General features: G+C 48.2%; 2 protein-coding genes across 2 annotated transcripts; both read left to right on the top strand.

The window, feature by feature from the left end:
* Positions 1-38: 38 nt before the first annotated feature.
* On the top strand, positions 39-461 carry LOC134205991 (uncharacterized). Its single transcript, XM_062681684.1, has one exon. The coding sequence runs from the start codon at positions 39-41 to the stop codon at positions 459-461; it is 423 nt and encodes a 140-aa protein (XP_062537668.1).
* Positions 462-2,071: 1,610 nt separating this feature from the next.
* Positions 2,072-4,240, top strand: LOC134208152 (venom serine protease 34-like). The gene is made up of 4 exons (XM_062684220.1): positions 2,072-3,009; positions 3,071-3,338; positions 3,539-3,729; positions 3,800-4,240. The coding sequence occupies exons 1-4, from the start codon at positions 2,136-2,138 to the stop codon at positions 4,198-4,200; spliced, it is 1,734 nt and encodes a 577-aa protein (XP_062540204.1). The 5' UTR covers positions 2,072-2,135; the 3' UTR covers positions 4,201-4,240.
* Positions 4,241-14,160: the final 9,920 nt, after the last annotated feature.

A 14,160-nucleotide genomic window follows, 5' to 3' on the forward strand; every position in this document is an offset into this window, starting at 1 on the left:
CCCACCAAGCGGATGGTACACAGCATAGTAGCATAGTCATGGCACAGTTTGACCCGGCCGGATTCCTAGCTCCAGTTACCATCCTGGGTAAAATGCTGGTGCAAGATCTGTGGAGAACAAGATGCCAGTGGGATGATCTATCATACAAAAAGTGGACGCGGTGGACGAGCATGTTGGCGAATGTCCAGGCATTTAAGTTGTCGCGCAGCTACTTCGGCACTGCGAGGTCCGATGAAATCCGGGACGTACAGCTGCATATTTTTGCGGACGCGGGTGAGACGGGGTATGGATGTGTGGCATATTTTCGTGCCATGGTGCGTGGAGAGGTGAAGTGCACGCTAGTGATGAGCCGGGCGAAAGTTGCTCCCTTGAAACAAGTGTCAATTCCGCGCCTGGAGCTTCTGGCGGCGGTACTGAGTGCACGGATGTCACATACGGTGCGCGAAAACCACAGCATATAAATTACGCGAACGTTGTATTGTGGGCGAGAATGCGTCACGTTTATTGGCGTTGCGTTGTAGTACAAAACGCTGACTTCAACGCCCATCGCGACGCGACGCCCAACGCGCTATTGTGATCCAGCCTTTACTGTTGGTAGTGGATTTAGTTTCAAAGTTTTTGAAACTTAGAAGGAAAAAGTACCAAACACCAATATTCATGTGTTTTTATAAAACTACTATAAAACTACGATTCAGAAGATCTAAAAAAGTTTGAACAAAGTTAAAATGGATTTTTTTCAGAGGTTTGGTTTGCCAAAAATCTGTACCAATCTGAACTTTTTGGTAATCTGCACCGAAATTTGTCAAAACATCTGTAGCTTTCCAGATAAACCTTTTCCTATGGCAACACTGAGCACAACTCGCAGTTGACCTGGGGAGGGTCAAGCCCTTGGACATAGTCACTGATGTCCCTGGTTTCCAACTTGAGCACCCAAATGAATGTTATAATGGATTTTATGCAACTCATTTCAGTTAAATAATGGTCACCCATTTCATTGGTATGGAATAGTAGGCCGTTTTATCACAGATAGAAAAATCCACTGAAATTTACGTAATTCCGCGCGAGGTATAGCCTAAATGTATACAATTTTTTACGTGAATCGTCAATATTGCTTGCAAGTTGTAAGCAAATTTGTTAGGAAGAGGACCATTTCCGCGTAGAAAAGTGTAAATTTCCGCATTTCATGTTTTACGCGCTGTTAACTTTTCATTATTTGTTTCTGTGTATGTAAATCCAGGTATTATGACCTGGAATCAAAAAATAAACAATAAAAATGAATGTTGCACTACAATACCTTTAAGTTTTCTTCATTGGATAAATAAATAAACCGAACAGTCAAAAATAATTTAAATTGAATTATTGGGAATATTGGCAAATGTGTCAGTTGAGCCAGGTACTTTTGAGACAGAACTTTGGCAGACAATAGTGTCTGCTGATGCAGAGCCATTTTTTTTTCTGAACTCCTAGCAGCAGCGTTCACCTTGCACGTTTTTGTCTGACGATAATATCAACTGTAACTATTGAAGTATCCTCGCTTAAACGAAAGATTAAAAACCCTGATTAATCCACCTAGCAATGTCGGTGCTTTGAGTAAAAAAAATAGTGTTTTGGCCATAACTTTTGATCCCATTCGATCTAGCCATTTTTAATAGCAAGCAATGGGACAGGATTCCCCGTCGAATGGAACCGGCATGTAATTCGCTGAGTCGATTGGTACATAACCCTATGGGTCCCTGGGCCTCTTATCAAATATTCGTTTTGGAGTGATCATATAGCCTTTCGATACAACTTAGTTGCACGAGAAAGGAAAAAATAGTGTCTTCAGTTGAACCCATAAGCTAGTAAATTAATACTAAAAGGTTCAGTGTCTCTACTAAAACAAGTTTTAAGATAGCGCCTTTTCGTGAACCATTTCAACGATCCAATCTAGCTGCACAAGTTAATGGTGCCATCAATCACCAGAATGAGAAAGAGAGATGACTTAAATCGAAAGAGGAATTCCAGAGCGTCCAGACAGAGCGATACATTTTCGCTCACGAGGTAGAACCACAATAAAGTATGATGATTTCTAATCCATTCATAAACAATCAAACAGTGCACATCTTCAATTCAGTAGAGGTGTATCTTCGGGAGCCATGCTCCATCCGATCAGTTTGTTGCTGATTGTCTCAGGGTGTGGCCTGCTGGAATCGATCCCTTTCGAAGGATTGACGCTTCGGTGCGGGGTCCAGCCAATAGGACCAGAAGAGCTTGCCGAGAAGGAGATCGATGCCCTGCCGGGGGAGTGGCCATGGCACGCGGCGATCTATCAGATTCGGGCCGAGGGCGCCGTGTACGTGTGTGGTGGAACGATGATCGATGAGAGCTTCGTCGTAACCGCAGCGCAATGTGTTTGTGATGTAGAGAATGGGGAAAAGTTGAGCAACGAAACAATCCTGGTGCGACTTGGGGTTCTGAGCTTGAATGCCCCATTCCAGCTGATGTCGCAGCAATACTCGGTGAGGGATGTGCTCGTTCACCCGAACTTTACAGCGAACACACACCGCGCTGATATCGCAGTGCTGATGTTGAGCACGGTGGTACGATTCAGTGATTATGTTCATCCGGCTTGTGTCGATCAGAAAGGCGACTTTCGTGAAGGCAAAGGAACTGTTGTCGGATGGGGTTCGAGTAGTGTGAATGGTTCCAGTGAGCTCAGTGATTTGCAACTCCCGATTTACAGTGGATCTGGTTGTCCAGTGCGGGAGGAAGCCACCTTTTGTGCAGGATATGCTAACTTTACTAGTGTCTGCAACGGAGACATCGGGGGTGGGATATTCACCAAAAGTGCAGAAACTTGGTACCTAATAGGAATACTGTCCATGCTTAGGGACGACCACGTCGATAATAATAATTGCCGCTTAGATGGTTATGCTACGTTCATTAAAGTAAAGAATTTCATCCCATGGATTGAAAAAAATACAAAATTGGAGCTGGTGGAGAAATCAGATGAGTACAAATTTATAATACGTGCGTGACAAGTTCCATCTTAGAATTTGCTACAACTGATAATGTTATCAATTTTCTACAGCTAGTGGTGTTCCCGCCAAAAAATGTGAAACAGTGGAAACAAAGAATTCTAGTAAGAAGTTAGATGATTTTCCGCTCGATTGCGGACGATATGTCGTTAACCGGATACTACAAGGCCGAAAAGCAGATCTATTCGAGTTTCCCTGGATGGCGATTGTGCGTTACCTAGTGGCTCCCATACACGAATTGGAGAACCTTTGCACGGGAAGCTTGATAAGCGTGCGCTATGTCCTGACGGCAGCACATTGCGTGAAGGAGAGCAAGAAACCGTAATGTTTATCTTTTTAGCTGGTATAGTACCGTAACCCAGAGAGAACATAATTCAATGGGGTTAAATTGATACTTCAGTACAGGGAGATCGTTTAAATCGATTGGAATCGTGCATACAGATTCATCAATGGAAAAATCTGTTGAAATAAGAATGCTGATAAAATCATTATTCTCACTTCATTCTTCTGAGGTTTTACAGATACCAAGTGAGATTGGGCGAACACACTATGGATCAAGACACAGATTGCCGATCGGATGATGATCGTGAGTGTGCTCCACCTGTTCGCGATTACGGAATTGAATGCATTGCTCGCCATCAAGGTTACAACAAACGATTACAAAGGGATAACATTGCCTTGATTCGATTAGATAAGGATGTGACATTTGAAGGTAAATATAAATAAAAATACGCAAATTGATAATCAATTGCTTAATGATTTACATCCTGTTTTCCATCTAGATCATATTCAGCCCATCTGTCTCCCCACGTCACCGCACCTGCAAGGTCTTCAACTACCTCAGTACATCGTTACCGGTTGGGGTGACACCGAGGATGAACAAAAGTCAATGACTCTTCTCAAGACCACCGTCAAACGCGCTAACCGATCGGAGTGTGAGGCGTGGATGGAAATACGAGGTTTCAAGCTGACCGACAATCAACTATGTGTAGGTGAACCAGACGGGGCGGATAGTTGCAAAGGCGATGGAGGAGCTCCCCTTGGGTACAGTGCGGAGTACAACCGGGGAATCCGTTTCGTACAGTTTGGGATTGTGTCCTTTGGGTCTGGGTGTGGAGTGGTGCCCTCGGTGTACACTAAGGTTGCTGATTACATGGAATGGATGAAGGAGAATATGTACTGATTTCTTATACTTAATAAATTCAAGAAACTAGTTCAATAATAGCAAATACTTCAAACCTCGTACACTATGTATTACGAAGGCCGGAGACTCATCCCAAGCAGCACAGTTTAAACAAATTTCATTGCATTTCGTCACATAAAAGTTACGGCAACTAACTTGCAACATGTGTGCTACTCGGGATAGTATGTACTGACTCAGTTCGACGAATCACGGATCTGTGCGTGCGCAAAAATTCTAAACCAATTCCTTCGCCAGGAGCCCAGGTGACCTCCTTCGCCCTGGGATAAGATGCGCGGCTATACAAAGCAAGACCATGCTGAAGGCAGTGCCAGTGGTGGAAATCTGCGAACCTTACTCACAAAACAAGAAGTAGGCAATGCAAAAGACTCGCGAACATTTATTTTGCCTTTTTCTTGCCTACTTACTACTCGCAGAGGAAACAAAAAAACGAACCCCGAAAAATGTTCGTGAAGCTTCGCGAGTCATTCGGGTTAATTTGCTAAAAGTCATAAAACAACCTTGGAACTTATTTCTCACTGATGTTCGAGCAAGAACACAATTGTTTATTGTTATAGTTTTTATGACAAGTCAAATCTATCCATTGTATTCGAAGTAATTACAAAAACTCGCGACCGTGTTTTTACTCGCGAACAAAGCAAGCGCCAGAAAAATGCAAGCAGTAGGTTCGCGCGAGTGTGGCATTTTTGGTAGGCCCAATTACACTCTTTTCTTACTCGTGAAGCGAGTATTTCCACCACTGGCTGAAGGTTGCACGATTCGATTCCTGGTACGGTCTATGACATTTCTGAGGTGGAAATTGTCTTGAGTTCCCTGGGCGTAGTCATGTAAGCCTTTTGATTTCCAAATACAAAAATGGTAATTTGGCTTAGGGTCGATTTCATTACCCCTACTTAGTCGCTCAACCATGTTTGAGCATATGGGTAAGCACCGCTTAAGAGCTAAGCGGAGGTGAAAAAATCGGCCCTCAGAAACCTTGCAGGTTATGTAATAACTTTGGAAGCGCTTACACTAAGCTGCGAGGTGACAATGCCCCTACCGTATTATGCCCACGAAGTGGAATCCTGTCCCACTATTTTCTACGAAAAGTGGCCCAAATTTAAAATGACCAAGTGCTATTTTTTTATAACCAAACCAGGCCCAAAGAAAAACTCGTTACTTTGGCTCGTTACATCTTACTCCCGGATAAACCAGCTCCCTTATCCTCCTTGCCTCGATCCCCCCGGGACCACGGGATGCTGCGACTACTTTGGGGGAGGGGGTCTGTGCTCATGAACATCTTCTAAAATTCCGACCCCTAGCGACCGCAAACTGGCTAGCTGAGATCCACTGCTACGTTATGTCGATCCCTCGGCGGTCGTGCTACAAACTTCCTAACTCGAATCCCCCTGACTCCCCCCGGCGTCGAGGGTGGTCCACCATTTCCGGTGAAGGAAATTTCCGCACTGATGGTGCCCCGACTACCGGCGGCTATCGCAGGGGATGTTTTCGCGCATTGCGCCGACTTCGTCTTCGGGTTGCAGAAGTGGTCCGACAGTTCCGTTGGTGGATGTCGTCCGCACTGGCGGTGCCCTACATACCCGAAGCGCTTTCTTCTTCTTTCTTCAGCAGGTTGGCTGTTCGAGTGCCAAGGTCGGTCCGACGATTCCGGATGGCAAAAGACTTCCGATTCGCCGGCGCCTCGACGACCCGAAGCCAAATACTGCTCACTGGACTCAAACTGTTTTCCCCCCCGAGACTACGCTTATTCGCTGGTCACTTCTCCATCCTTGCTGCAGCTCTGACAGTATTTGGGTCACGACTCTGCTGACCACATTCCACGTGACTTCTTCGTGACACATTCGCTCTGCGATGTTGTCCGCCCGTAGGACAGGCCTCTACGTACTTCCGCAAACCTTGAGCAATCGAATACCACGTGTTCTGGAGTCTCTTAAACATTCTCACACTCTTGACATAACGGTGAATTAGTATGCCTAAACCGATGTAAGTACTTCCGGAAGCATCCGTGATCCGACAGAAACTGCGTCATGCTTTCTGTTCATCCGTCGGCCTCTGCTTTTCGGTACAGCTCCTTGTAGCAGTCTGATTTGCTAAGTTGGATAGCCCGTTTCAATGCAGTTCTAGCTTCCCGGTCCCGCTTTGCATTCCTCTCTCTCTGGTTCCGTCCATGCTCACTGTGCCCACCTCCGAGCTTCGATTCAAGCAGCGCGTAGCGTACTGAGCATGTCGTTCCACAAGTAAGCTGGACGCCAATTGCTTCTCGGTCAATTTTTTTTAAAGCTTTATTACTTCTCGGTTCTAGTTTTCTTGACATTGTAGCGTCGCAAGCCCTTACCATCCTTCTTGTTAGCTCGGCCGCATCAATGATCTCGGTACTGCTGTCCGGTCGAAGCGCCTCAACGAATAGGTCTGTGTTGAAGGCTTTCGTTTTCCACCTCCGTTCACTGGTTACCCTTCTTCGTGTTGCACCAGGGTTTCGTTGGCCAATACGGTAGTGAATCACCTGGTGGTCGCTGTGAGTGTACCTCTTCGCTTACTCTCCAGTCCATACTTGCCGTCAACGAAGGACTGCAGAACGATGATAGACTCCCACCCATTTCTGCGAAATGTGCTCATCGACCCTTCATTACACAATCGTACATCTAGCTTCGCTAGAGCTTCCTGCAAGATATATCCTCTTGTGTTGGTCACTCGACTGCCCCATTCCATGGCCCAACCATTGAAGTCACCTCCTATGACTACCGGCCTTCGTCCGATCAGCTTATCAGTTTACTGATCCAATATCTCCACCTTGGAGGTGCGCATATGAAGACGCCGTTGATTTTGGCAATCAGGAAGCCTTCGCATGAACTCTTCACCACTTCTTGAATAGGGAATTTGCCCATAACTTGTATCGCAGCCAAACCCGTCCTATCTGTCACCCAGTTGCCGTTATCAGGGAGAACTCGATACGGCTCTGCAATTATCGCGAAATCGCACATCGTTTTTCCTGCAGACTGCCATAACAGTTGCTGTGCGGTTTCACAATGTTTCAGATTAATCTGAATTATCTTCACTACTGCTGGCCTGCGATCGCCCTCTTGTAGGCTGGGCATTTGTAGTCACCCGTCTGATGGTCATTTCCGTCCTCTGAAGTGCAAAGCTTCGGTATTTGCGTGCAGTCTCTCGTAAGATGACCTGTTTCCCCAATTTCCAGCACATGTTAGATCTGTCTGGACCTTTACAAGCTCTTGCCCAGTGTTCAAAGCCCAAACATTTGAAGCATCGCTTTGCAGATTTGCTCACTTATAGGTCGGTCTTTCAGTGGGCACAGGGCCGGATTTAGGGGGGGGGCGTGGCGTACTGTCCTTCCTTCCGGCTAAATCCGGCCCTGAATGGGCATTTCGACCATACAACCGTCAGTTTGCCTACTTCCAGTGCCTTATGAGCAACGGTTATTGGCAGACGAATCATCGCTGTCTGTGTGCCTTCGTACGCCTTCCTAATCCGGATCGACATTTGCACCTCGCCTAGATTGCACTGCGCCTGTAGTGCATCCCGCAGCTCTTATTCCGACGTGATCTCGTCTAGGTCTCTGCACAAAATCACCATCTCTGGAGTTAAGGCTTTGACCTCCGCCTCTGAGCCCAATGATTTCGCAATGCGCTCCTGCATAACCGAGCTGTGAACCGCAGGGTCCTTCTTCAACTCGAAGAGCATCTCTCCGGTTTGTGTGCGCCTGGTCATTATCACGTTTTCGCCCAAGTCCCTCAACTCAGGATCTTTTCTAACGTTTTTGAGAAACGCTGCATACGTCGTAGCGTCGTTAGCCTTTACTAGCACAGCTTCCCCCTTCGGCGTCTTTTTACGAGGTGGAGGCTTTTCTGTCCCGTTCTGCTCCATTTTCCATGCCTCTTTTGGCTTCAGTTGTTTTTTTCTCTTCTCCTTCTGACCTACTACGGTACTCCATCCTTCTCCCTGTGGAGTAGCGTCTATCCCTTCGACGGCGACAGCTTCCGCCCGTGTCTGCCTCTTGAGTCCGTCTGGCCTGTCATCTCCCGGTGAGGTTCTTGCCCTTTTGGGAGTCATGGAGGCCGCTGCATCGGCCCTCAGCGCTGCTGTATCGAATTCGTTAACTGCCGGTACTAACGCCTTACGGATCCTGCGAACCAAGTTCTTAATCTCCTTATGGACGTTGTTGATCCCATCCACGAAATTGTGGAGTTCCTCCATCAATCTCTTCGCGGCCACTCTTATTTGCGCCTGAACTAGCCATCCTTGAGTCCACGCGCCACCTTCTATGTAGCTCCGAAACGATTTGGGCGATAGCCGATAAAACGGCGTTCCAGCCAATTTCATCTTTACACATCCTCCGAACTAGGTTGTCCGGGGTAGTGTCCAGACCACATGTGGCAAGCATGTGGTCACGCATTGCGCGAAAACGTGAGCACACGAACAACACGTGTTCCGCCGTTTCCTCTAAACCTGCGCACACCAAACACTCGGGCGAGGCCGAGCAAGCCAGCTGCGTTACCTGCACTTTGATTTTGCAGCACGCTTAAACGCCGGGCACATCGAACCCCCCATGGGGTGCTTGCTGTTCACAGCTTTGCTGGAACAAATCAAACAATTGGGAGGGTTCGTGCAGCATTGTGCCTTATGTCCCTCCAATCCGCAGCGTCGGCAGAGATTGCTTCTGTCAGGGCCTTTGCAGTCCCATTGCTTGTGCCCCGGTTCCAGGCACTTGAAGCAAACTTCGGGTTGCTCGTATATGCGCACAGGGCATACCGACCAACCCACTTTGACGCTCCCTAGCTTGACTACCTTGGAGGCGTCCGCTGCAGATAGCCGAACCAATGCTACCTGCGTCCCTGCCGGACCTTTCCGTAGCCGAACGGCTGCGGTGGGCGTCTCCACTTCACACTGTCGCCGCAGTGCCGTGACGAGCTCTTCCACTTCGGTGATCTCGTCCAGGTCTTTAACCCTTAGATTCACCTCCGTCGTGAGTGCCCTCACCTTGACCGTCTCGCCTAGGACTTCCTCCGCCAACTTCTTGTAGGCGGCGCCCTTTTGCGAGACGCCCCGCTTCAGCTCGAGGATCATCTCGCCCATCCGGGTACGTCTTATTCGATGTACGTCGGCGCCGAGTTCACCGAGCTTGACGTCACTCCTCATCGCCTTCAAAACATCCGAGTACTTAGCCTCGTCCGCCGTGATGACTAGGGCATCGCCCCTGGAGTGATTGGCGCCTACCCTAGACTTCTTGCTACCCTCATTCGCCTGGGCCTTCTTTTCGGCCCTTGACGTCTTCGGTTTCCTCTTGTTCTTGACCAGGGTCCAGGAGGCGTCATTCCCCTCTATTTCCCTGGTCTGGTGCGGCTGAGAACTTTCAGCCTGCCGTAACCCCTTGCCACCGTCTTTCCTGAGAGGACGGACCTTTCCAGGTCCTTCCTCCCCCGGTTTTGAAGGTACCTGGCCGGGGTTCAGCTTCCCAGCCCCACTACCCTTGTTCGGGGTAGTAACCCTCCGCGTTTTGGAGCGGCCCCCAGGGAGTTCATCCCCTGGAGACTGTCTCCCCCGTTTTTGTGTCTGCTCCGTTGGAGCAGTCACCCCCGACGTACCCGCAAATACTTGAGCCTCAGTCTGGGTAGACTTTGGCACCACCTTCTTCGCTGGCACGCCTTCGGTCGATTCGACCTTGCCCGAGTCCGCGAATCCTTGGGCCTCAGTCTGGGTAGACCTCGACTCCACCGATTTCACGGGTTTACACTTGGCCGTCCCGACCGCCCTCTCCAGCTTGGCGTCCAGCATCGACTTTCGAAGTTTCTGCAAGCTCCTCTTGAGGTCCTTGCTGATATTATGCTTCGATGACGCAAAGTCGATGATGGCGTCCAGCTGATCCGTCGCCACCTCGAAGGCCGAAAGCCCATCGCGTTTGCGGTTCATCGCCTCCACAAGCCATGGGCCGTCAATAACCCCTACCGGCGTTTTTCTAGCCGAGAGGAAGGTTGAGTGACCCACGCTGGCGCTGCGCACTGAGCTGCCGACTATTGCCTCTGGCCTCCTAGGCGGAGACCTGAACAACCCACCTCTTGCGAAGGGGTTGTCGCCTACACTATTACCACTAATTGAAGAATTGACTTGGTTTTCCATTTTGGTCCCACGAGTTCCTCGGGAAAGGAGGTCCACCACGCCAGAGCCCAGCATGACGCGGTAAGGGACAATTACTGTGGAGGGTGCCGTTAAAGTCCTAGCTCATTATTTCACCCCCCTGGCCATGCATCCCCTCGGCACGGGTCGCTTGACACCTTGAGATTAGGGGTCTAACGGTCTAACTCGCAGTGGCCATGGGGAGGGGTCGTCCTTAGACAAAGTCCCTGCTGCCCCCCTATCTATCTATCTATCTATCTATCTATCTATCTATCTATCTATCTATCTATCTATCTATCTATCTATCTATCTATCTATCTATCTATCTATCTATCTATCTATCTATCTATCTATCTATCTATCTATCTATCTATCTATCTATCTATCTATCTATCTATCTATCTATCCATCTATCTATCTATCTATCTATCTATCTATCTATCTATCTATCTATCTATCTATCTATCTATCTATCTATCTATCTATCTATCTATCTATCTATCTATCTATCTATCTATCTATCTATCTATCTATCTATCTATCTATCTATCTATCCATCTATCTATCTATATATCTATTTATCTATCTGTCTATCTTCTATCCATCTATCCATCTATCTATCTATCTATCTATCTATCTATCTATATCTCTATCTCTCTATCTATCTATCTCTCTATCTATCTATCTATCTATCTATCTATCTATCTATCTATCTATCTATCTATCTATCTATCTATCTATCTATCTATCTATCTATCTATCTATCTATCTATCTATCTATCTATCTATCTATCTATCTATCTATCTATCTATCTATCTATCTATCTATCTATCTATCTATCTATCTATCTATCTATCTATCTATCTATCTATCTATCTATCTATCTATCTATCTATCTATCTATCTATCTATCTATCTATCTATCTATCTATCTATCTATCTATCTATCTATCTATCTATCTATCTATCTATCTATCTATCTATCTATCTATCTATCTATCTATCTATCTATCTATCTATCTATCTATCTATCTATCTATCTATCTATCTATCTTTTTTTTTTTTTTTTTTACAAGGGTTAAAGGCCATCAAAAATCTGCGCGACAGACACCTTGAGCATCCACACTATGCTCGAAGGCGAACAGGGATGGGCTCCTCCCGACCTGCTAAAAATGTGCCTCCCGGATAAACCGGGTCCCTTATCCTCCTTGCCTCGATCCCCCCGGGACCACGGGATGCTGCGACTACTTCGGGGGGGGCTGTGCTCATGCACTTCTTCTAAAATTCCGGCCCCTAGCTTAGGCTAGTTCGCCGACTGGCTTGCTGAGATCCACTGCTACGTTGTCTCGATCCCTCGGCGGTCGTACCGCAAACTTCCTCACTCGAATCCCCCGGGGTTGAGGGTGGTCCACCAGTTCCGATGAAGGAAACTTCCGCACTGATGGTGCCCCGACTACCGGCGGCTATCGCAGGGGACGCTTTCGCGCATTGCGCCGTCTTCGTCTTCGGGTTGCAGAGGTGGTCCGACAGTTCCGGTGGTGGATGACGTCCGCACTGGCGGTGCCCTACATACCCGAAGCACTTCCTTCTTCTTTCTTCTTTCTTCAGCAGGTTGGCAATTCAAGTGCCGAGGTCGGTCCAACGATTCCGGTTGGCAGAAGACTTCCGGTTCGCTGGCGCCCCGACGACCCGAAACCAAACACTGCTCACTGTGCTGGATTTCGCTCCAAACCGACGCTTATTTGCTGGTCCCTTCTCCATTGACGCTGCAGCTCTGACAGTATTTGCGTCACGACTCTGCTTACTGCATTCCACGTACCCTCATCGCGACACATTCGCTCTGCGATGTTGTCCGCCCGTAGGGCAGGCATTCCTCTACGTACTTCCGCAAACCTTGGGCAATCGAATACCACGTGTTCTGGAGTCTCCTCTATGTTGATACACGCCGGGCAGGATGGCGATGACGCATGGCCACACCGATGCAGATAGTGACGGAAACAGCCATGTCCGGAAAGGAACTGTGTGAGGTAAAGTTCACCTCTCCATGCTCCCTATACACCCACGTCGACACATTGGGGATGAGCCGGTGGGTCCACCTTCCATTATCCGCATTGTCCCACTCCTGCTGCCACTTCACCATAGAGTCCAGTCTCACCGTCTTCCTCACATTTCTGGTATCTCTCCGTTGGTAACACTCGATATCCTCTGCTAGGGTTATGCAGATTGGAATCATCCCTGCGATAACGCAAACTGCCTCCGAGGAAATGGTTCGGTACGCACTCGCGACTCGAACGGCCATTAGGCGAAACACGCTGTTCAACTTTCTGCGGTTACGTTTCGTCTTGAGCGCAGCTCCCCAGGCTGGAGCTCCGTACCTCAGTATCGAGGATGCTACTGCTGCCAGAAGACGCCTACTGCTGCTTTTAGGACCACCCACGTTCGGCATGATCCTTGCAAACGCACTGACCATTTTAGATGCCTTTTCGCAGGAATAGTCTACATGGGTGTTGAAATTCAACCGGTCGTCGATCATCACTCCTAGATGCCTCAAAGCCCGCACGGACGGTATGTTGTGCCCCCCTATGGTAAGCTGGATCCGCTGGATCTCGCGGCAGTTGCTAACCAGCATCACTTCTGTTTTGTGGTGAGCAAGCTGCAATTTGACTCCATTCATCCAGTTTTCAACTGCGTCGGTCGTCTCCGCCACCAGCATTTCTACCTCTTCCAGCGACTCTCCGGTTATCGTTAGAACGACATCATCCGCGAATCCGAAAATCTTCACGCCTTTGGGCAACTTCAGTTTTAGAACTCCGTTATACATAATGTTCCACAGCGTCGGGCCTAGAATGGAACCTTGCGGAACACCTGCGGTAACCCTAATCGACTTCTGCCCCGAATTCGTTTCGTAAACCAGGATCCGGTTCTGGAAGTAACTTTCAATGATTCTACACAAGTAGTCAGGAACCCGCATACCATGCAGCGCTACGGCGATGGCCTCCCAGCTGGTATTGTTAAAGCGTTTTTGACGTCAATCGTTACTACAGCGCAGAATCGATTGCCGCGCCTCTTCTTCTTGGCCGCTCTCTCTGAAACTTCAATGACCGTCCTGATTGCATCCACCGTCGATCTGTCTTTTCGGAATCCGAACTACATTTCCGATAAGCCGGTCTCATCTTCAGTGAACTGCGTCAGCCGATTAAGGATAATCCTTTCCAGAAGCTTCCCCAGTGTATCCAGCAGGCATATGGGCCTATACGATGCTAGATTCCCCGGCCGGTTTCCTGGTTTCGACAGCAGCACTAGTTTCTGGATCTTCCACCTATCCAGAAAGTTACCATCTGCTAGGCATTTCTGCAGCACCATCCTAAACAAATCTGGAAACGCCAGTATCGCAGTTTTTAGAGCCACGTTTGGAATTCCATCCGGACCCGGAGCTTTCTTCATCTTTAGACCTTTCGCCACTGATGACAGCTCGTCGTTGGAGACTTGCATACCTGCAATGGTTACTCCGTCTTCATCTACGTACGGTGTAGGTGGCCACATCGTAGAATCATGCTGCGGGAAGAGACCATCAACGATGATCTTCAGCTTGTCCGGACACATTTCCGCTGGCGTCGCTGGACCCCTGATCCTCGCTGTTACGACCCGATAAGCGTTGCCCCAAGGATCAGCGTCAGCTTCTCGGCACAACTCCTTGAAGCAGTTGGATTGGCTGACTTTAATCTCCCGTTTGAAGGCCGATCTAGCTTCACGGAAGATTATCTTACGCTCCTCTCTGACTGTTTCAGACCTTGCTCTCTGAAAGTGTCTTC

Source organism: Armigeres subalbatus, chromosome 1, assembly GCF_024139115.2.
Source record: "Armigeres subalbatus isolate Guangzhou_Male chromosome 1, GZ_Asu_2, whole genome shotgun sequence".
NCBI lineage: Eukaryota > Metazoa > Arthropoda > Insecta > Diptera > Culicidae > Armigeres > Armigeres subalbatus.

Bases quoted from the DNA above. Each gene is read 5' to 3' on its own strand.
- LOC134205991 (XM_062681684.1), top strand. From the start codon at position 39: ATGGCACAGTTTGACCCGGCCGGATTCCTAGCTCCAGTTACCATCCTG.
- LOC134208152 (XM_062684220.1), top strand. From the start codon at position 2,136: ATGCTCCATCCGATCAGTTTGTTGCTGATTGTCTCAGGGTGTGGCCTG. The intron at 3,010-3,070 runs GTGCGTGACAAG...AATTTTCTACAG, and splicing joins TGAGTACAAATTTATAATAC to CTAGTGGTGTTCCCGCCAAA. The intron at 3,730-3,799 runs GTAAATATAAAT...TTTTCCATCTAG, and splicing joins TAAGGATGTGACATTTGAAG to ATCATATTCAGCCCATCTGT.